The 24,121-nt window shown below is 40.3% G+C and overlaps 1 protein-coding gene across 6 annotated transcripts in view; it reads left to right on the top strand.

Moving 5' to 3' along the window:
* The window catches only part of CTNNA2 (catenin alpha 2), a 637,223-nt gene that overhangs the window by 560,420 nt on the left and 52,682 nt on the right, over positions 1-24,121 (top strand). For all 6 annotated transcript variants that reach the window (XM_042467966.1, XM_042467967.1, XM_042467968.1 and 3 more), the window contains one exon: positions 18,042-18,193. In XM_042467966.1, coding sequence (XP_042323900.1) covers positions 18,042-18,193 — 152 coding nt within the window. The remainder of the gene's footprint in view (positions 1-18,041; positions 18,194-24,121) is intronic.

Genomic DNA, 24,121 nt, shown 5'->3' with positions numbered 1-24,121 from the left:
TCTTAACCTTCTCTTCTCCAGGTCTTGTGGGGCTTGTTGTTTTTATTGTTGTATATTGTATTAACTTTGCTGTTACCCGCCTCGATCTTCAAAGCAGAAGAGGCGGGATATTATTATTATTATTATTATTATTATTATTATTATTATTTGATTCCAGTATGAATACTAGATAGAAGAGAACTCCATAGAAAAGAGACTGTAAGATCAATAAGATGGAGATGAGTAACTTAATGCATGCTTTTTGTTTTAAGGAGTAGAAAAATAATGCTGGAGAGAAATCCAGTAAGAATGTAGAAAGAAAATGGAGATAAATAGGATCAAAAGAAGGTAAACATACATCTTCCAAATGCACATTTTTCTAGCCTTCACAATTTGTGCCCCCCCCCCAAATATTTTAATATCCTTTTGATCTTTACTGGAACGCTTGTGATGTCTTCCCCCTTCTTATAATGATGAAAGTCCCTTGTGTGGTCTTTGAGTTTCTTTGGCCTCATCTGATCCTATCTGTGATTCCTGGTATCTCTGACATCAACATTAATAAATGTACAATCATTTTGGATAAAACATTCTTAAGTGTTGTTGTCTCCTTATAGTCCCCCCTTTAAAAAAACAACCACAACATGCATGAAACTTGATTTCTAACTGGACCCACTACAATGCACAAACTCAAATATTTGTGCAATTTGGGAAGGCTAAATTGTGCTCTCTTTAATGAGACAGGCCGACACTGTTAAGATATTCCAATTTTTTCTTCCCTGCAATTATACACAGTGCCGGTTTTCTTTCAATTGCAGGCTAAATAATTTGAATTACAAGTTACATCTTCAGTGCACCTGTCTTTTTTTCCCTCTTGAACTGGTACACGTTCAGATGTATGATGGTCATACTGGTTTGGGATGGTTTGGCTTGTCAGTTTTGGTCATGCTCTATCAGGCAATAAAACAGCTAATTTGCTTCTGCATTTTCCCCATGCTTCTCTGTTTAGCATGCAATAAAATATAGCTCTTGATCATTTCTACAGTGCTACAGTAATATCCATGTGCATATATCCTCGAAGCTTGCTTGTCTTTTGGAACTAAGGACCCATCGTCTCTAGACTAGTGTTCTGAATGTATTTTAAGAAGAAGGGGGAAAGAAAGAAATATGACTGACATAAAAAGAAAAAGCCAGTGCAGTATAGTTGTTCTTTCCTGGGAAGATAATTCAGCTGTGGTCTGGGAACCTTAGCAACAGGTGCCTTCAGCTTCCTCTAAATTGCTGTTTTTCTCAGTGCATCTAGCCATCAGGGTCAACACCTCCTGATTCTGAACAGGTAGAATCAGGTGGTCATCCATATGATCAGTTTAATGTAGGGGATGGACTAGTTTCTAGTTCCTGGGACCCTCCATGACCCCCAAAATGCCATGCCCCAACAGAAGTAGACCAGGCCCACTTCTGGTTTTGAAAAAGAGGGTAACTTTTCTTGCTAAAGAGTGTGAGGGGTTTGCCTATTTTAAAAGGTGATTTGTCTTGAGGCTCCTTGGAAAAGTAAATCACCCTATGTTCCCCAGAAAAAAGGGCAGCTCGGGTAGACTTGGAATGGTCAAGGTCCACATAAGCAACTTTGCAAAAGGGCCATATGCAACCCTCAGGGCTACACCTGACACCTTTATTATATAGGTAGACTCATAAGGATTTACATAAACTTAACCTAGATAATGAGAAAATTGAAATAAAGATGTCATTCACCAAACCCCCGCACAGCAAGCCCAAATACCTCATTTCCCCACTTCAGTCCCTCTCAAAATGGACACTTGCAGACACCATTTTAAGGGAGACTATGCTGAAAAAAATGAGATATTTGGGACAGTGGGGTCCTCGATGTTCTGTGGGTGGGGTGACTGTGTTTGTATGTGTTTGAGGAGCTTTCTATGCAGGTTTTGGACAAAAATAATAAAGTTAGGGAGTTTAGGAGACTTGGGGAGGCCTTTAGAAGCCACAAAAGTGGGGACTGGGAACCACAAACAGCTAAAATGCCACACATTTCTTACCTCTAGAGTTTCCTGGTGGAACCTTGGTACCCTCTGAACTTGTAATGCCTAAGGGAAAGAAGAAATTGTTTTGACTGTGGGAGATCTGGAATCAGATCTCATAATGTCTTTTTCTTTGGTTAAAGACAAGAATGGGGAGTAGGACTGAACTTTGGTTGTGATGCTTTTGAAGTCTGAAGGTCTTCCTCCAATACCATTCTCCTAAGATGAATCATCCCCAAACCTTAAAGCTATGTGTTCGCCCTCTCTTTCTGTATGTATGTACTGTATATACTCATGTATAAGTCTAGAAATTTGAGTCAAAACATTGACCGAGAAAAACTGGGTCGACTTTTCCATGAATCAGTGTCAGTACTGTACCTTAACTCACACACACACACATGGAGCCATCCCCTTTCTCCGAATAGAGTGGTAAAAGGCAAAAGCTTAGTCCATCCTGGGAGCACCAAAAAGAAGCATGTATCCCCTCTACCCTCTCATCCATCCAGCATTTAGGATGAGCGCAAACAGTTATGCCTACCAGAATTTTATAAATTCTTTGGCATCATTTTCCTTTGCGTCATTCTTTACATCCTTTGTTACATGCCCTAAGTTTTACCCTTGTTTTATTCATGGGTCATATCAAAATCCATAATTTTGGCCCCAAAACCCGCCCTCGACTTATACATGAGGTTGACTTATAGTCGAGTATATACGGCATGCAAAATAAGCCCCATAGCTGCTTTGAATGTTAATAGATAGATAGATAGATAGATAGATAGATAGATAGATAGATGATAGATAAATGAGAGACCATTCAGAATTTTTGCCCATTTGGTTTGGCCTTGTGTAAACCTATAAAGAAATCCATAGAAAAGGGACAAAAATCATTAGCTCACAAAAATGTTTTCTGACTGCACATGTCTGTATTACTCTTTTGTGGCACATTGATAGGCCTGCCAGCAAAAAATACTTCAATTTACAAATGTAATCACCTGATATCCCTGCCTCTCTTGGGCGAATATTTAAATAGAAGCCTAACTGAATGATGCAGAAATGAAAGAGTCCATTAGGAAATCTGGGGAACGCTTGGACTCGTAACTGCGAAAAACCATCCCTCCTTTTTGTACATGTTTGATTTATCCGTGGGACTGTTTGTTGTTGATTCATCCTTAGTTGTGGCGACAACCATTTTGAAATAAATGGAACACCATGGGGGAGGGCTTATTTGCTTAATATGTGCATTATTGATTTGTTGAATTCCAACCCCAAAATCCACCCAGCCTAGCAACTAGCTGGGCTACCTAATGCTTCATTCTGAAGCACGATTATGTGATGTGGTTCTTCAGTAGGCCCCTAGCGCAGTCCAAAGAAACACAAAGCCAAGAGACTTAATTCAGTACAACACAGAATGGAACAACAACAAAATCCCCTTTCAAAATTGTGCAGAGTGTCTTAAGAGAGGGATAAAGCAGCATGCATTTGGTAAGGTTAAATCATGCTTTTTTAAACAGCAAGAATCATTGTGAAGAGAGTGTGCGTTGCAAAGAGAACTAATAATGAAATGTCATACAAAAGAGGACTGTGTGGGCATAATTGAATATATTTCAAAAGGTTTTCCATGTAGTCCATCACAACTGGCTATTTGGGACACCTCTGTTGAGAGGCAATTTTAAAAAATATACAAATTCCTTTGAAGGATTAAGTCTTGGTGAAAGTCATAGGAAATTAAATATAGATGTCCTTGCTTCACATAGAAGTTGGTTAATCCTATACCAACCCTGACGTTGGCAACAGAGGTAGTATGTCTACAATAATGAATTTACAAAAAGCTAGTAAGAAAGGTGGATTTCTCAAAAGGTGGCATATCCATGCCTACCAGAATTGTCTTCCAAAAGACCGCAATACAAGTTTAACTAACAGTAGCCAGCCTAGTTTGTTTGAAACTTATTTCACCATTTCACTTGTAGAAGAAACTGGAGACACATCTCAGAATATTTTTCTATTAGTTTTTTTTTTAAATCTGATGTGTTTCATCTTGTATGCAATTCCAAAGCTTTCCCAGAGAGCTATTTAGAATGAAAGTTCAGAAATTTCTAGCTAACTCTCAAACCATTTGTTGGACAAATCTGTTTTTACAGATATGACCAGCCTACAAACAGAGGACATTATGTCTGCATCACATTTGTTTTTATCTGCCTTAAAAGACAACTGTCATTTCTAGCAACCTTTGGATACAAAGGGCAAACTATTGTCTTTGGTATTTACAAATATAGGTTTTTGAAGTAATCTGGTGGACAAAGACCCTCTTAACAGTTTCTCCGACTCATTTATTTTTAAGGGCTTTTGTTATATGGAGGCTTTTACTGAAGAATGTTCCCAGATTTACCTTCTTATCTTCAATCCACCATGATGGTGCTTTCTTTCACAATTTCCCAATATCTTGCCACATTTGCAAATTTTTCTCCTTGAATTTGTTTTGCACTTGGCTAGTTCAGACTTTATTTCAGCTTTGGCCATCTGCCCTGTCCTGATGTATGGATACCCTTTGCACTGAAGAAAAGAGGTGCACCCTAAAAGCAGGGCCTATGGTAACCAGAGACATCACATTATGAGACCTGAATCTCCTCCTCCAAACACTTGGTGCTACTCACAATCTAACTGTTTTCTTACTCCATCTATACTTCTGCCTTCTGGTTTTGCAGTGAAGGAGGGAGGTATAACCTAAGGGCAGGACATGTGGTCAGTATTAACATGCAACCTGAAACCACCACTGTCCAGCACTTTGTGGTAGTCACAATCCAACCTCTTCAGGCTGTGGGGAGGATTATTTCATCTGTAGAAAAATAAATACAGTGTGCCCTTGCCTTATGTGAGATCCATTCTGGGCCCCTCCACATAGGGAAAATAGCGTATCTGCTCGAGTCCCATTGAAAATAATGGGGCTCGTGCATGATTTGTTGTGCAGTGCACACGTGCACACCATTGCAACTTCCACCACGTGCCTTTCAGCAATCAAATTATTTCGAACACATCAAAAAGGTATGAGATGAAAAATGAAGGGATTAGTAAAAACAAAGAGGTAATGTCACATGAAAACAACCATTAGCAACTGACCATAGGTCACATGTATTGGATCTTAAACCTCAAGTGCGTAAAGGCCCTAAATTCTTTTTGTTGTCAACATGGCTTCAATGGAGCCAGTACAATGGCATTATGGCACCATGCAGTGGATCAGATGAAGAGTCATGATGACATCACAAATCCAAAACTGAGGAAGCATCTATATGGGATGTTTTCATCCCATTTTGAAATTTGTCTTCTAAAGTAATCACTAGAATGAGACACAACTTCACAACCCCTCTCCAAGGCCAAATAGTGTGAGAGCCAGAAACAACCATAGGCCTCCCCTGTGATCTTCATGGTGAGCTAGGATTTTCAACTTGGAGGCTGATGACCCTCCTTTCAGATAGAACTGAAAGGTCCTCCTTCAAATAGAACGTGTGTGACGAATAGCAATGATTTTCAACATGTTTTGGTTTTAGCATATTTTTGAACAGTGGTGGGTGGGGACAGTGTGGTCCTCTAATTCCTGTTGAAATGCAGCTCCTCTCAGCCCTACTTTCCATAGCAAATGATGGAGGATGCTGGGAGGTATAGTTCAACAACAATGGGATGGCATTACAATTCCCACCCTTGATTTAGGAACTTATTTTGATGTGGTATGTGGTATTTGCAAAGGTAGCTTTTTGAATTAATCTGATGGGCAAATATTCTTGGAGAAAATACATGTAACTCCTCTGGAGATGTTCCCTTGAGCAAGACTGCTAAGGAGCAAAGGGTTATGGAGGGAATAGGGAGATTCTGTACAAGGAAAAATGATAAAAACTAAGATTATTTACTTTGAAAAAGAAGAACAAGGAGAAAACCCAAGAGAGATGTATGAGGGACACAACAGGGAGGAACATTTGCATATGCCTTTGTTATTGTTAAACTGTTCTTCAGATTCTCCCCGAAAACTCTGAAGGTCTAAACTCTCTCTGCAAAACAAGAGGCAAACAATGAGTTTATTGAACACTGAGCTTGAACAGTACAGTGAAGGTTGACTACCCCACAAATCTCTCAGAATCTCATTATCTGCCATCATTGTTTTTAAATAGATGTATGAAGCTTATTGTCCTGTAGAAACATGTATGCATCTCCTCCGCACACATACTTTTTTTCCTTTTAGAGCACTAACACTCAAAGATAAAGGAGTCCAACAATAGGAGATAAAACTCTGAGATGTCAGAATTCCATTGAACAGGGGCTCATCTACACGGGTAAAATAAAATGGTTTCACCCCGTCTTATGAAGATCTGCCTTCACAATGTGAAGCCAGTTTTGCATTAAATCCATCCCATCCCTCCCTTAAATTGGATTTGCAGGAAAAACCAGAACACTCCATAGTGATGCTAGGCAGTGGCCTACACATGCGTTCCCACTATGTCACCTGGTCCCACCACTGCTGGTATGAGTCACTTCTTCCAAGGTCACAATGAGGCACCCAACCATATGATCAATATGATCAGCAGGAAAGATGCATACCAGCACCAGCAGCACTAGGCAACATGGCAGGGACCCATGTGCAGACAGCCTCCCACCATTGCTATGGAGTGTGGAGGTAATGGGTGGAAATCTGGGGCAGCTCCGGGGCCAGAATGCTCCAGGAGCAGCCCGGAGTATTCTGGCCATGTAGACAAGCACTGTCAATTGCTAGATTCATGGTTTCTAGCCACCTTGGATCCTAGTTTTGAGGAAAATTTGAGATATAAGTAAAATAGAGGAGGAGGAGCAGCAGCATCACCAAGTCACACCCATAAGAATCCCATTGATTGATTTGAAAGGTTCTAGGTTTATTCTATACTTTAATCTCGGGCAAGGATAGGAATCAAATCAACCTGCAGGCTGCATGGTCTTCACACAACCATTTTTGTAGCAATTGGACATAACTCTGCCACATGCAAACACACTGGATATCCAACCACTTCTAGTTTCATTCCTTTTTAACTGGGGGTCAACATAATGACTTGGAGGTCTTTAAACAGAGGATGGATGGCCATCTGTCGGGGGTGCTTTGAGTTCCTGCATGGCAGGAGGTTGGACTAGTTTGCCCTTGTGGTCTCTTCTAACTATGATTCTATGATAATCTCCATCAGTCTCCGATCTTTATATAACCAAAGTATGAGCAAAGTGTAGTCTTCATCACATGCAGACTCCCCAGGGGAGCCTTTGAGGCATTGCTGGCCCTCCTTAGTCATTTAGGTCCAGGAGAAGACATTTTATGAACAGGCAGTGACTTCTACTCACTTCCTGCAAAATCTCTCTTAAAATGGCCAAGAGTGTGTCTGAGATGTCACCTGGTGCTGAACCCTTTGCACCTCCTAGTGATGTCCCTGGGCATAAAGTATGCTGTTTGAATGAAAAACAGATCTAACAGATGAAGGAACACACACAAATGCACACACTTAAGGCCCTGGGATTCCTCCCCCTTCCTCCTAAGAACTGGAGAGGAATGTCCATGCCTTGAGAGGTTGGGACATTGGCATACAAGGGTTTGTGATTAAGTGCCAGCCCAATTCCTTTATATATTACTGGTTGCAAAATGTGTGTGTAGTTGGTCTCCCATTTGAACAAACACTACTTGGTTGTACGATAACTTTATTTTTGAAATATCCATGAAGGGTGTCCCCCCATGAGATTAGACCCATAGCTATAATTTCCTTTTGCTTGGGTGGGGTGATCACACAAAAGCAGCAAAAATACTATTTGAAACAACATTAAAATAGAAATAGTATGTCTATGAGCCTGCTTTGTACTGTTTTTGATCACTGATTCATATAATCTGGTATTGTTTCTTTTGATTGGCAGTGCCCCCTTAGGGTCCCATGCCAGATTCTCCAGCCCTCTGGCCTCATGTAGCCTTTTAGCTACAGATGCCAGGTTCAGTCCCTGGCACCTTCTGGATGCGATGCATGTTCTCCACCCAGGAACTGAAGTCTCTCTGAGCTTTCTGTTTCCCTAGAATCCCCTCCAGTCTCAGGCAGACTGGTTTTCTTTTCCTTTGGCCAAAACAGAAGCTGCTGCCTCTGCCAGGCAAACACTGAGTCTTTTGTTTATCTTAATTATAGCTTGGAAGCGGAGCCCAAAAATAGAAATTCTTTGACTTCAGGAAAGAATCTCTTGTACTCTGTGCTTCACTCTTCCTTTCTCTCATTCTGTCAAAGTTTAGACTGTATGCTCCTCAAGGTATGGACTTATTTGTAGGTGTCAGAGGAGGGTTAATTTGCTCTACAAAGAAAGCAACTATCCAGATCAGCAATGGACATCATTTAGCCCTCTATAAGTTGTTGGTCTGGAACCCCCAGCAATCCTTGGCTGTGCAAGAATATCATAGCTGGGGCTGATGGGAATCATAGAATCGTAGAGTTGGACGAGACTTTAAGGGCCATCCAGTCCAACCTCCTGCCATGTAAAAATACACATTCAGAGCATTCTTGGTGGATGGCTATCCAGCCTCTGCTTAGAAACCTCCAAAGAAGGAGACTCCAACACTCTTTGAGACAGCATCTTCCACTGTTGAACAGGTCTGACTGTCAGGAAGTTCTTCCTAATGTTGAGTTGGAATCTCTTTTCCTGTTTGAGTAAAAGATATTTTGTTTTAACCTTTGTGATGAGCCACCTTGGTTCCTATGTTGGTAAGAAGGATGTTAGTGTGTGTGTGTGTGTGTGTGTGTGTGTGTAAATTAACTAAACAATGTAGGAAAGGGGCAAGCAGACAACCATTTTGACTGTTGCCTCCCCACCACACAAGTTACTATTCAGTATTTCAAGGGTAAGCAACTGCATAGGGGTTGGTGGCCAGTTGTCCCCGGACTCACCTGTGGGCTGTGTATCCCACACATGCACAGCAAGCCCAGATACCCCAGTTTTCCTATTCACCATTTTGGGAGTGACTGCAGAAGCATATGGAGATATTGTGGGTAGTATGCTGTGCTAGGGTGTTTGAGATATGCGTATTTTCATGTGTTTTCATGTGGTTGGGGCAGTTCTTTCTAGCATGGTGGCAAAAACTGCTTGAAAATCATGCATTTTTTTAATGCGGCAGTAGGGGCTTCAAGCGCCATAAAAGTGGGGTCCAGAAATCACATGTGACCCATGAGCTGCATTTCACCCACCCTTGTTCTGTTTAGTTAGAATGATTACTAGCTGTTCTGCATAAATTTGCCAGATGCTCTTTAAAAGTCACCTTTTACTGAAGCACCTGTTCTATTCATTAAATTTATTTCTCTAAGTTAATTGAGCATTTTGTGAAGAAATATTTTTCTTCATCCTGAGCTGATTGACAGTGGAGTTCATGGTGCCACACACACACACACGAGTTACAATGTTCAGGGCAGAGAGAAAAAGATATGTAAACATATATCTAGTCCAAAATAGATGATTTCATGGGGGAGTTTCTTATTTTAATGTCTTGCAAAACATCACTCCTCAGATCTATCCTAATGTGAATATTCTCATTAAGTCATATTGACAGAGTGGGTTTTCCCCCTCAAATTCTAAAGAATTTGTTGATGAGACTCCAGTAAATTTCTAACTGCTCAGCCTTTGAGCATTTATGGAAGTATGTAGAAGGCCTACTAGACTAATTGCCTATGTCAAATCATGTAATACCGTTATGGCAATACAGTGAAAACCATAGTTTCCTTTAATTATGCTCATAACAATTGGGTTCAGCCTGCTCGAAATTAGCTGCATAAAGCGTTTAATATTGGATATAAGTGTAATAAAACTTGCATGAAATATTTAGAATCCTTTGCCATGAAATTTGCAGTTCTCATTGCACGAGACTTTGACAAATGCTCCAAGCTAAATAAAATGTCATGTTCAGTTCGTTCTTTCTCCCATTATAATTCAAAAATGAAGGGCCCTATTTACTCTGCAGCCTTGATAACTATTTGCATATATTACTGTTTCAATTAATTACATTTCCATATGGCCAGTACTCTTTCCCCAGAGAAAAAGTTTATATTCTGGAAAACACCAGTTGGAGCTTGGAGGTAGAAGCATTCCTTCTGAACTCACACAAATAAGCCTGTGTGCTGGTGTATCTGTTTCCATGGAGCATAATGCATATGGTAACAAAAGGACAAACAAGGGAATGGTAGGGCTGTTGCATAGGGAAGATGGTAAAATGTTAACAGGGATGGAGAAAAAGCAGAACTACTCAACACCTTCTTTTCCTCAGTCTTCTCCTGAAAGGAGAACAGTGCTCAACCTGGGGAAAATGGAGCAGATAATGCAATACTGAAAATGCAGTACAGAATAAATAAAGAGATAGTACCAGTTATTCAAAATGAATTCAAGTCTCCACAGTCAGATGAACTATATCCAAGAGTATTAAAAGAACTGGCAGAAGAAATCTCCAGACCACTGGCAATAATCTTTTAGAGGTCCTGGAGAACAGCAGAGGTATATGTGTATGTCACCTGGTGTGATTCATGCCCACTAAGAGGATGTAGAGGGCATGAATTACACCAGGTGACATACACTGGAGGGACTGGTATTGCTACTGGGTGAGTGAGAAAAGCTGTTGCCTTTCTTTCTTGCTCACCCAGCAGCTGTGCCAGACCCAGATGAACCCTGCAGAGGTCTGCTGATTTGGAAGAAGAGGTAAAAGTCTAACAAGAAGACTTTAGTCATATTAGAAATGGTTTATAGGATCTATTGTTAAAGTGGAGTTGATCTGAAATAGGCTGGAATTCACAATTAGAGTCATGGATGTGCAACCTAGAGTTATACATCCATAGCTGATTCATATTTATTTTCCCTACATATTCATGACTGTGGCAGTAGTTTAAGGCATTTATTCCCAAACTTTGGCCATCCAGGTCTTTTGGACTTCAACTCCCAGAAACCTCAGCCGGCTTGGCCAACAGTCAGGAATTCTGGGAGCTAAAATCCAAAATGTCTGGAAGACAAAAGTGTGGGGACCACTGGTTTAGGGAATATTTAGAGATTGTAAAATGCCTTCAATCTTGCTTCAATCTAGCTGCTGAAAGCAAGAAACTAATCTTTCCACTCCACTCCCACAAGTGATCTCCAGTGCAAGCAGGAACTGCAATAGGGATCTTGCTTCTGATTGCCTTATTAGAAATCACTGTCAGGAGGGGATAGAAACTTCAGTCTGTTGGGGATGGAGGAGGGTCAGTCTGGAGGGGATGGAGACATCAACAGATCTCCATTGCTCACAGTGTCTACTGCCCATTAAGGCAGGACTGAAGATAGAGTTGGGTCAGGGGATAGTATTTAGATAAGAATACTTAACTTAGTTAAGTACAGTCGTCCCTTCTGATTCGTGTTGGATCTGTTCCAGACCCCCCTGCGAATCGGGAAAATCACCAATATTGGAGCCCCATTGATTACAATGGGGGTGTGCTCCCGTGTGCAGCTGTGCGCACACCTCACACATGCACCATTATGTCTCTTCCGGCTTGCCATCTGCAAAAGAATGAGAGATGCAAACAGCAAGACCCCAAATTGGGAGGGATGGCTGTACTTAGTTAAATATTTGTAACTGACTAATAATAATAATAATAATAATAATAATAATAAATTTTATCCCACCCCTCTGCACAATGCAATTGGGGCATTAAAATATATATTCCATATCTCCCACCCCCCACCCCCTTAAAATACAATTAAACAGTTAATAATTTAAAACTTAACTTAAAATGATAAAATAAATAACAACACAAACAATGGATTGCAGCAGAGATCAGGGTCAATAGGTTGGGTATTTCTTTGGTGGATATTTCTTTGATGGCCGGGTACCTATTCAGGAAAGGCCTGACAGAAGAGATCCATCTTAACAGCTTTTTAAAAGCTGTTTAAGGTGGTAATATGACGGATCTCATTCAGCAGTCTGTTCCATAATCTGAGAGCGGTTGCCGAAAAGGTCCTCTGAGCGGTTGCAGAAAATCTAGTTTTTATAGGTTGCAGAAAATTCCTCCCAGAGGATCTGAGTGCGCAGGATGGATTGTACAGAAGGAGACGGTCCTGACTAGCTGATCTCGGATCTCAGCCATAAAGGTTTTATTCTCTTAAAATGTTGAAGATGTGAACTAGCTGATCTAGACTTTCAACCATAGTGGTTTTATTCTCTTAAACATTTTTGGATGTGTCAGAAAATGACTCCACTTTTGGTGATGCCTTTGCACTCAGATTTTATTTACATGCCCTCGATTTCCTTCAGTGACATTGTAAAGTCATTAGATATAATGGTCTATGTAACTTGGCAACTTCATCCATTTACTATGCAACCTCTGGGATCACTCCTCTGGAAACACTGAATCAGAAAGGAGGAACAGGCAAGAAGGAACAGTGGTGCTGAAGCAGCCATTGCCAGTGGAAACAAGCATATTGAAAAGAATCAAGAAGAAGCAGGTGTTTGCACAATCTTTTCACTTTTAGGGGGCAGGCCGAGTCTGCCATATCCAAGCTGCTAGTTTGCAACATGTAATAACTGAATTAAATTATTTCAAAATCAATTAATTATGTAACTGCTGTATCAAGGACATCTCATCCTGGATAGTTTCCAGTGGCTACACCAACTACAGTGTACAGGAACTTCCCATCTTAATGTTTATGTGTGTGTATGTTCATATTTTTAAGATGCCAGCAAAACTCTTAGGTTGCATCAAGTAAATAATCCCTTTAAAATATTCAGTACTTCAGCCTCTTATTGCTGTGCCTTGGGCTGCAATCTGTGACCCGCTCTGCATATACCAAGCTAAAAGACCATAAAACACGTGGATCCATTTTTTTTTCATTTTTTCCATTTCTGCTCAGCGCTTCCAGTGTACTTCAAAGCAGATGTTGGAGCCAGGATTGCATGTTGCAATAGGAACTGTGTTTAGAGAGGTGAATTTTAATGAAGGGGGAGGAATGTTACCTGCTATATCTCCAGGACAAAAATTTCCCTTCCATTAGATTTATTAGATTGGAGAATGGCCTTCTTAAAGATGCAAGAGTATGCATGTAATGGGGAAAACTGATGAAGAACTGAATGTATTTAGGTCTCCAGCATCAGTGGCTCGCATGGCTATGGTAGGTGAAACAAGCCATATATGTGGGCAAGAGTTATTTATTTTATTTTATTTTATTTTATTTAAGATATTTCTATATCACCTCTTAGCCTATAACAATTCCCAAGGGGGTAAACAAATAAAAGCAATTAAAACAGTACAAAGATAAAACTTTTTTAAACACATTAAATCATTTTATAAACAATTTAGAACCAATGTCAAGTCGAAGCTAAAAATAGTTAAAGGCTATGTAGATTAGCACTGTTTTGGCTGCCCACCTGAAACTCAAAAGAGTTAGAGCCAGTCTAATTTCCTTGGGTAGGGAGTTCCACAGTCAGGGTGTTCTTATGGAAAGAGCCCTGTTATGTGTTCATAACCTCCTAACTTCATGAGATGTTGGGACACATCTCCTAAGGATCTCAAAATTTGGATAGGGCCATATGAGAGGGGGGCAGTCTTTCAGACATCCTGGCCCCAAGCTGTCTAGGGCTTTGTAGGTCAAAACTATTTGAATTGAGTTCAGAAGCAAATTTAAAGTCTCTACTAAGTGGTGTGGACATGCAGGCATTTGGGAGTGGTTTTTTTTTGCCCTTTGCCAAAGTGTCAGGTGTTGGCATGCTGTGCACATTGAATAGGAAGTCACCACTTTGAAGCATGCACCCACGGAGGCATTATTAAGGATGTCAGTACAAAAAAGTCTGGCAGAATAATTTTATTTTGGATAGATTAATTCCTGTAACAGGCTTCACTCCAATGAGTCATGCGCAAAGTATACCACTTAGGCGGAGAGTTCCTTCTGCCAAGCTTTGAGAAAATTGAGGTTCTCAAATGGTGCACAGAGTTCAGCAATATGAAAGGAGGGAGGTGATAGGTGCTGTCACTTTGTTCTTCCAAACACAAAAGAAGCACTTTTTGCTCTTTGGAATTTTTTTTTAAATCGAAAGGATATGTTTGTCATCATCCCCCAACAGAGATTATGCATCATCTGCTCTAACTGTGTTAACACAATAACCAGATCACATTAAGATAATGTGTCTTTTGAAAAACATTCATTAAAGGGCACAGAAGAGGGCTGGAAAAGGTTAAGTACATAGGTTGCTCCTGCCAACTTGGACTAAGTCTTTCTGCCAGCGTAATTCTCACTGCTGTTGGGGATTTTAATCCTGCTTCCTTAGCATCCTGCATGACTTAAGTTTCTGGAGGCGGAGGAAGTGAAAGACACACAGGGGAAGATGAGACAGCAGAAGGAGGTTTCTGGTGCCAGATCCCTTTCCAAAAGATCTACCATGAATTGTCACATGCAACTCTTCCACACTGCAGAAATAAAGCTGTTTGACACTACAGTCGCCCCTCCTAATGTGTGGATCTGGGATCTGAAGCCTTGAATATTCATGCCAGGGCGACCTTCACTGTTTCCAATGGGGCACGCCCCATGGCACATGCCCTGCGCACACTCACAGGCACATGCTCCATTCAAGCCTATGGGGCTTGGATATGCATGAGCCTCCATTTTTGTGGGGGTGGGGTGGGTGGGTTCTGGAATAGATCCCCCATGAAAATGGAGAGGCAACTGTACTTTAACTGTCACAGTTCCATCCTCTGGAATACTGGTCTGTTAGAGAGGTTTGGTGCCTCACCCAATTACAGATCTCGGGGTTCTGTAGGATAGAGTCATGGCAATTGAAGTAGTGTCAACCCACTTTATTTCTGCAGTGTGGATACACCCAAATAAGATTTGGCTCAGTTTAGGATTCCTTTCCCACCTCTTTAACTGGTGTGTGTTATGTTAGACCCTTTCCCCTAGCACTCCTTTAAAAAAAAATGATGAAAATATAACCCATCACCAAAGCTCAAGGGAAGGGGTCATTTGAAGTAAATGTTTATGTTAAAGAAGTTCAGGTTTCTTGGAGAAAGGGTGGGTGGCACATTAAATTTGAAAACAGCTGCAAACAGGATTAATTGGTGTTCATTTGTGATTCTTTATATCCCTCAAAAATACCTGACTTGGTGTAGGTATTAAAGACAGTAACCTCATGACAGGACCTATAGGTCATTCTAAGGAGAAACCTCCGTGTCTTGCTGTTAACATGCCAGCAAATAACATCTCACTTCTAGCAACCAAGTCTAGATTTTCATGACAAGTTTTATTCAGAGGGGGATTGTTATTGCCTTCCTCTAAGGCTGAGAGAGTGTGACTTGTCCAAGTTCACTCACTCAATAGGTCTCCTGGTATTCTAGTCCAGCACTCAGATACTAAACCATACTGGCTTTTTTTTTTTAAAACCCTGGTGCTACATGGAGTAAATACTTGATCCTCCATGCCCTTGTCGGAGCAATTTACAAACCATTATAATAGCAGACATATGCATGCTCATGGCTTCCATGTCCATTGGGGTGGTGAATCCAATTTGGATGGTAGTTCAAATGTTGAAAGATTTTTTCTGAGGTGCCAAGATTACAAGAGCCATCCAGGTAGTTGGGACTGGCAGTGGATTTTGGCCATTATGACCCGAAGTTTCACAATGATCTCATATGGCAGATCAGTGTTGGCATCTACATATTGCTGATGAGAATGAAAAGCAGGGCTTGCCTAAGGATACCTAGGGAGTTCATGGCATAGCAGCTATATCTTGGTTTGAAATTTCAATAGGAATGTGAGGAGAAAATCTCATTCCTGCAGAGGTTATTTGTAAATCTGGTCATCTCAAGATCACAAGGTTGCACTGTAAGCCTTTGACAGCTCCCTCCGGACATCACCTTTCTGGTGCAATCATAATTTTCAAAATTTGTTCCAAGTATAATTAGCATGAAACCCTTGTTCCTGTGCAAAATTAATTTCTTTTTCCCTTTGTGAAGATAAGCACACACACACACACACACACACACACACACACACACACACCACAGGATGGGATGTTTCATCACAGATACAAAAAGAAGAAGAAGCAATCACCCATTGCTACTCCTTTTGCAGTATTGATGCACACAAGAAGGCAACAGTTGCATTTTCTAATTCTGCAATTCTGCAGACATTGCAATATGTGCACCATTTACAAATGTGTGAATATTCTCTTCAACAAACAAACAAAATGTCCACAGTATTGCAGTGACTTCTGGCAAGGAGAAAGAAAAAGCCTACCCCCCCCCCCCCGAAGTTTCCCGTTTGCCACATAAATACAGAGCAAATCAGGGTTTGCATCTTTTAAGTTCAACTCCTTAGCCTCAGTGCTAACAACTTGGCCAATAACAGAACTGATGGTTGGGCCCTTCCTTGGCTTCTTGTCTATACCATGCAAATGCTGAGCATTAGCCCAGCATAGTTCCATTTCAAATGAGTTCCATTCCAAAAGATCATTCAGTGTGATTATCACTTCTGTGCAACTCTGCAAAGTAGTCTTCTAAGATTTTTCTCCCTTAGCCAGCTATCAAAGCCAAAGCGAGGCCTCTATACTGCAGAAATAAAAACGGAATGTGCCCATTATGCATATATTCATAAAGTATGCATGTATGCCCCAACCATTCATACTGGGAATTGCTTGCATATGGCCATTCACATCTTTCATGTTCTACACACTGCTAGAATTTAGAAACAGGTTGCTTTCATATGTACTTTAAGGAACCTTGTGTGTGTTAGATTTTAGCACTGTGAGCAAGAACCAGCTTACTTGTTCATGACCAGCTATATTAGAGTTTGTGAGCTAAAATAGCAGAGTGAGTAAAAGATTATGTGGGACATTTTGTTCAATTTTAAGGCTACTGCGCTCTATGAATTCAAAGTCATCTACCAGGCATGCTGTAGAGTAGTCAAGACAACCCACATCTGAATTCCAAAACAAACCAGAGCTGTAGCCAAGGAGACAAGACATGATTTGACCAGATAGTGTTCAGTGACTGATTTACAAAATTAGACTTTCAGATATGGGCACCTACAAGCTTTTACCTGGAATTCCTTACCCTTGAAAAGTGATGGACGAACAAGTCAGTTTTGTTTTCTCCCAAATCGGAGGTTTTTGATCTAATTGCTCTGCATCTGTTAAAGATGGCTATGAAGAAATTAAAAGTTGTCCTATTGGTTAACACTTTCAAGAGGTGAAGGCCTCCGATCATTTGTTGGTCCCAAGTAGAGCAGTCCCAGTGAGTCAATGGCAACTTATTCAATAAATTTATGACACTTCCATTGAATCAGTAGTTTACTCTAGCTGAGATTAACAATTAGGTTTGGGCAAAAATATATACCTCTCGGGTAAATAACCTGTTTAGAGCTGCAAATGTAATGGGCAGAGGGGGAGATAGGAAAACCCCTAACCCCATCAGTATTTAATTCTAAGTGAATAGTATTGTTAATATGTGGTTCACCTATCCAGTGCAAACTATTTTACAACTACTGACAAATTTGCCTGCCGTTTTTCTTGGAATGCCAACAGTGTCCTAAATGCTCAAGTGAAGTTTTTAGGTTACTGCAGTGCTAGCAATGTGGGGATGGAGCGAATGTTTCATTCTCATTTGGGGAAGCCAAGCTCTCAAATAACCTTCTGGGGTTCTGAGGAACGATCATGTTTTTCCAGATTCTCTAATTCCAGGTAATGAACATCATAGAGATGAGTTTGGAGCCAATAATTTTCTGAATTCAAAGCACATGCATTTACCAATTGCTACACTGTATGTAACATTAACTGTTAAATTCTTCATCATGGACTCTTGGAGGTGATAGATAAGGAAGGCTTTCCTCCCTTCAGAGTTTCTCACATTTACCCTGTTGGCTTAAAGCTATTTTCCTGTCCTGATGGTATGACAAACAACATGCGTTCCAGGCCTGCTAGAAAGTACTAATGCCCAAGGACAAGGCAAGAAAAGGGACATGAAAGGAGGCCTACATTCTCATTGCCTTTCATTTGGTTTAATCTAGTTATGCCACGTTTTGCTGAACAAGTTGAAGTCGCCATTGAAGCATTGAGTGCAAACGTCCCGCAGCCGTTTGAAGAGAACGAGTTCATAGATGCCTCCCGCTTGGTTTATGATGGAGTTCGTGACATCAGGAAAGCTGTTCTGATGATAAGGGTAAGTTAAGTCGCCCAGGGAAATGAAGAAGTTTGGGCCTAGAAGGGAAGTATCATGGAAGGCAAAAAGGGACCCGAATGCTATTTGGTATTTGCATTGTTTTGTCATCTGCAAGATTTCATTGACATCAAAAGAAATCTGGAACAAATCCAGCAAGGGCAGATAACACTTGTGTGTAAAGTCTTATTTTTTAATAGGTTTGCATCTTTCCCTCATGGCACTATTTTGTCTCAGAGCAACCCTGTGAGGTGGATTAAAATGAAGTGGGGAAAACAGGCATGAGATGAATACACTTATTTCAAAATGTGAATGTCTGCAATGCACATAATTGAACAATGTGGGCAGAAACACACTCTGGTCAATAGGGACGGTTGCTCAAATTAAGTAAATGGCACTAATAAATTCACAAATTAGGGAAAGGCATAAAAAGTGTTTGTGTGAATTTCAACGAGGAAAGAAAAATCATAATCTCCAGTAGGAAACAAAGGCAAAAAGAAAATGAAATGAAATGAAATGAAATGGAGGCTCAAAGAAACACAATGAAGTCAAGACAGGCATTTTTACATCCCTATAAGTGACAGAGCCAGCATGGTCTGGAAGAGCCTCTTATCTGTCTTAGGTGGTCATGGCTTCCTTGATCGAGTCTATTTACCTATAATACTCTTCCTCTTTTCCTACTGCCTTCCACCTTACCAACCAAGCAATATTGTCTTTTCTAATGAGATATGTCTTCTCATGACTTCAGACCAGTTCTTAATTTTAGTTGTAGGGTGATATTTCCCCTGATACATAAGGACAACAGCAAAATAGATAAGCATATTTGCTCTTTTTTTCCACAAAAAGGCAAGGAGGACAAGGTTGAAAGGGGCGTCTGGAAACTGTAGGCCAGCCATTTATTGCCAGTCAGCAGTTTAATGCCGAACCACTTCGAAAGTAATATGCATGCAGCTCCTTCCCTTTACATGCTCCCCTCTTTTACATAGAAATTAAACCTTCCCCAGGGTATCTAGATACCTGCCTTTACCACAGTTCAATTGTGTAATGAAGATTGGAACCATTTGTGCCTATTTAATGTACATATGGAGCTCAGGGTACGAGATAGGTATTCGTAATATCTAAATGAATAAATAAATTAACTTGCTGCTTCACTGCATCTCCAAAGGGGTCGTTTTCAATGTTTATTCAGGTAGGGAAACTGTCATTTCAGCGTTGAGTAACCAGTTGATTTGATTTTATCAGGCATGCTTTTCTCCCCTTCCTCCCGCAGTTAATAAACTACAGCGCCTAATAATTGGAAGGAATAAGTTTGAAGGTGGCTTTTCAACATTGCCACCCACTGCTTGTTTAAGGTCCCAAACATGTGTGACACTTGAAGACAAAGGAGTTGTGTCATCTTCTGGGTGGCATGATTGAGTGGCCTTTTATGCAATGCCACCATCAGAGAAAATGGAGTGCATGAGCTTGGCATGTACTTCTAAATGAGAGCTCCCAATCTCTTTTCTAAAACATAATTTCTGAACTATTTGTTCAAGCACCATAAGACTCACGTTTTGCTCTTTAAACCCTTTTCTGAAAACCTGAACATTCAAAATGACTTGTAATCACATCAGGCTGTCTGTCAGAGGTATTCATCACCCTCCAATAATTGTTCAGGGTACACATTGTGGAACAATGAAATCATCGGAGATGTTTGTCTTAATGGCATGTAGGAAATAAACCCTATTTTCTTTTCCCAGCTGCATGAAGGGTTTTCCACCACCCACACCACCCTGCTTTTAATTTTTACAAAAGAGGCAAATCCTCATCTCGGTTTTGGGATATTTTATTGGCCGTAGGGAAGGGAAACAGAAGTGTAAGAAAATATATATGATGTCTACACTGAGATGGTGCTTCTAGGGAAATTAATTCTCCTCCCTAACATGTTTGGGAGTCCAAGGCAAGGAGCGAGAAATATGCCCAATGTAATATATTTAGCCAGTTAATCTCAGCAGCTGAAATTGAACATAATTGACAACACCACCTCATTCTTCCATCACTTTAGATGCCCCCTGCTACATATTGTTTTGTCACAATTACTTATGGACAAGTTCTTAGAATGAAACCCAACTCAAAAAGCCCAAGATGACAGAGAATGTGTGTCTTTTTCTCTCCTTTGCTTTGGTTTTCTATCTTCCTCCTTCAAAAGGCAAGCCACTGTGGGATGTCTCTCCTGCTGCTGTCATCATTGCTTTTCTACCTGATCGTTTCAGCTCAGGGAGTATAGTTTATTTAAATGGTGACATGGAATCAGAATTTCATTATATTGCTTAAGCATTTTTTTAAAGGAATACTGTGTCATACTCCTCTTCATGAACAGATTCCAGTCCAACATTTGTAAAGTCGAAGGCTTTCATGGCCGGCATCCATAGTTTTTTGTGGGTTTTTCAGGCTATGTGGCCATGTTCTAGCAGAGTTTCTTTCTGACGTTTCGCCAGCATCTGTGGCTGGCATCTTCTCTGAAGGAGGTGGATCTCCATGGCTGAACAGGGATGTGAACCCTGGGGTTCCTGGAGTCCTAAGCTGCATCTGCACTGCAGAAATAATCCAGTTTGACACTGCTTTAACTGCCATGGCTCAGTACTATGGAATTCTAGGGTTAGTAGTTTTTAAAGCTATTTAGCCTTCTCTACCAGAGAGCTTCCAACTTACAGTTACCCTAAGGCAAACCTATCATGGGTTTTTCTGGACATGATTTGTTCAGAGGAGGTGTGACTTTCCATAGCTGATCTGGGAATTGAACCCTAGTCTCCAGAGTCGTAGTCCAATACACAAACCAGTATGCTATGATGTCTAGTGTCCCACCAAAATACAAATTCCAGGGTTCCATAGCATTGAGCCATTATATTTGTTCTTATTTTATTCTGGTTCTTTGATTGTAATTTTTTAATTGGGTTGGGGTGTTTTGGGGGGGGGGGTAACTGATATTTTACTCCATTGTATTTTATGGTTTTCAAGGTGTTGTAACCCGCCTTGATTCCTTGAGAAAAGGCAGGCTATAAATAAATCATATTATTATTATTATTATTATTATTATTATTATTATTATTAGAGCAGTTAAAGCAGTGTCAGGTTGCATTATTTCTGCAGTGCAGATGCAGACCTAGTCCAACACTCAAACTGCACTGGTGCTAGTCCAGCTTTTATATAATAATAATAATAATAATAATAATAATAATAATAATAATAATTTATATGTCCTGCCTCTTCCAAGGATCGAAGTGGGATTATATCATTAAAATAATACAATGCAATTGAACAGTCAATAAAATACTAATACTGTACTGAATTATACCTCTCTATTAGTTCCTTAAAATCTCCAAACATCAATTCATATATTTGTTCTTATTTACTCTAGTTCCTTGATTGTAATTTTACTCTACTTCCTTGATTGTAATATTATGATCAAAAATAGACCACTGGATGCTTACCATGCTTTAGGGTCAGTCAGCCTGTTTCCAGGAGCTTTGTATAGTTACCAGTAATACAGGGCAAACTGTGCTGGGGGAGATGGGGTCTGGTGAAACAAACCATTCTAGCCTCAACCTCTGAGGTAGTGTGTGATGCTATCATGGATCAGCTCATGTGCTTCTGCCTCTGCTGCATATTTTCTTCATTCCTAAGCAACGAGATTGCTGTTTCGAAACATCCCTGGATGAGTGGCTTACACAATGCCTCTTGGCTCTCGAGAGCTGTGGAGATGGTATGGAAAAAACACTGGCAATGGCAGCCTTGAATCAAAGCAGTAGCATCCAATTATTCCCCAAATCTAAGTAGGTCTAAAACCAAGCAATACAAAGTATTAGTATAAGCAATTCTTAGCAACTTAGAGCAAGTAAAGTTTACTTTTCTCACATACTCTCCAGACGTTGACCCACATCTTGAATCTAGGGCCTTGGTAATGACAGGAAAGGAACTTCAGAGAGAAGGAGAGATGCCAGGTATCCAAGAAAATGAATAGCTATCAGCCCACAACAGTTGTGTAACTTCCAGATCAGGATTTTGCTCTTTGTGTGACTATCTTTGTTGATAGCCAAAAATTCAGTTGGTGGTTAGTATTCCTCCACTGTCCTTTGTAAACTTTTATTCTGTGTCTGCATGTTAGAAACTTCTGATATGTTTAAAAATGGACAAGGCAAGACAGGATCCAAAGTTTAGTGTTTACAGCCATAAAGGAATCCCCTGAATGCTAAAGAGAAGATGCCATCAGTAGATCATAGGGTGCTATACAGTCTGTAAAGGGTGACTGGAGGATAGATTGTTTCAGGTTATTGAAGGAAATGAGCCGTGCCAAATGCTATCATAGTGGTCATCCAGGGTCACTTACTAGTCATCCAGAGAAAATTCTGTTGAAGCTTATAGTAAATGAAATAGCATGAAATTGAGTTTTCATGAGCAGCAACCCTTGAGTTTTAAAAAGTGAGGAGGAAAGAAAAGGGACCAACCTTTCCCACAGTAGCTGCAGGATGCCACAGACTTAGGCTGCTACCAGACTGCAGAATTAATCCAGTTTGACACCACTTTAACTGTCATGGCTCCATCCAATGGAATCCTGGGATTTATAGTTTGTTGTGACAACAGAGCTCTCTGACAGAGAAGGCTGAATATATCACAAAGCTACAAATCTCAGAATTCCATAGCATTGAGCCACAGCAGTTAAACCAGTGTCAAACTCCATTAATTCTATAGTATAGATGCAGCCTTACTAAGCTACAAGGCAATACAGGTTTAGTCTCCCTTATCGAAAATGCTCTGGACCAGAAGCGTTTTGGATTTCTGAGTTTTTCAAATTTTAGAATATTTGCATATACATAATGAGATATGCTGGAAATGTGACCCAAGCCTAAACATGAGATTCATTTATGTTTCATATACACTTTATACCCGTAGCCTGAAGGTAATTTTATACACAATATCTGTAATACGTTTGTGCATGAAACAAAGTTTGTATACACTGAACTGTCAGAAAGCAAAAGTGTCACTATCTCAGCCACACATGTGAACAGTTTTGGATTTTGGAATTTTGGATAAGGGAAACTCAACCTGTATAACAAAAGCCCCACAAGAGTGAGGGTAAAGCTTCCTGCCCTCACTCTGAATGGGAAACTCCTTTACCTTGATTTACATGACCCCAAATCGCTGTTTAGACAAAGTGCTTATATTTCAGAAAGCCTGGGGATTATTAGCCAAAACATTACCCTTTCTGCAGCTGAGGGGCTGTGTAGATAGTGCCTAAGGAGTGGTGGGACACCACCCCTTTCCTAGCCGGATCAGGACCGTGACCCCAATCTGGCCTTTCTGCATCACAGAAAGGGCATCATAGCTGCTGACGCCACAGCTTTTCACCTCTCCTTTGGCGCAGCATGTGTACACTTGAAGGAACACCTCCTCCCATACAACCCTTCCCGCACACTCCGATCCTCTGGGAAAAACCTCTTACAATCTAGAAAGACCAGACTGGCGGTGACTTCCCGGAGGTCCTTTTCTGTCACCGCTCCAAAAACTTGGAATAACCTGCTGGAAGAGATTCACCAATTATCCTCACTCAAGACTTTTAAAAAAGATGACAAAAACTTTTCTCTTCTTGTAGGCCTTCCCCGATTGATAATGTCCAGAACCCTCTCTTTTTATTATTTTTCTTATTTGTGGTTTGTTTTTTTAATTTTGATGTATTGTTATGTACATTTTAACCATTTTTGACTGTTTCATTTTATAGTTGGGAGGGAGGGTTGGGTCAGGGTCTTGTGGGGCTTATTGTTTTTATTGTTGTATATTGTATTAACTTTGCTGTTTCCCACCTCGATCTTCAAAGCAGAAGAGGCGGGATATGAATAAATATTTATTATTATTATTATTATTATTATTATTATTATTATTATTATTATTATTATT

Source organism: Sceloporus undulatus, chromosome 5 (genome assembly GCF_019175285.1).
Source record: "Sceloporus undulatus isolate JIND9_A2432 ecotype Alabama chromosome 5, SceUnd_v1.1, whole genome shotgun sequence".
NCBI lineage: Eukaryota > Metazoa > Chordata > Lepidosauria > Squamata > Phrynosomatidae > Sceloporus > Sceloporus undulatus.
This window is presented reverse-complemented; position numbering and strand designations above follow the sequence as displayed.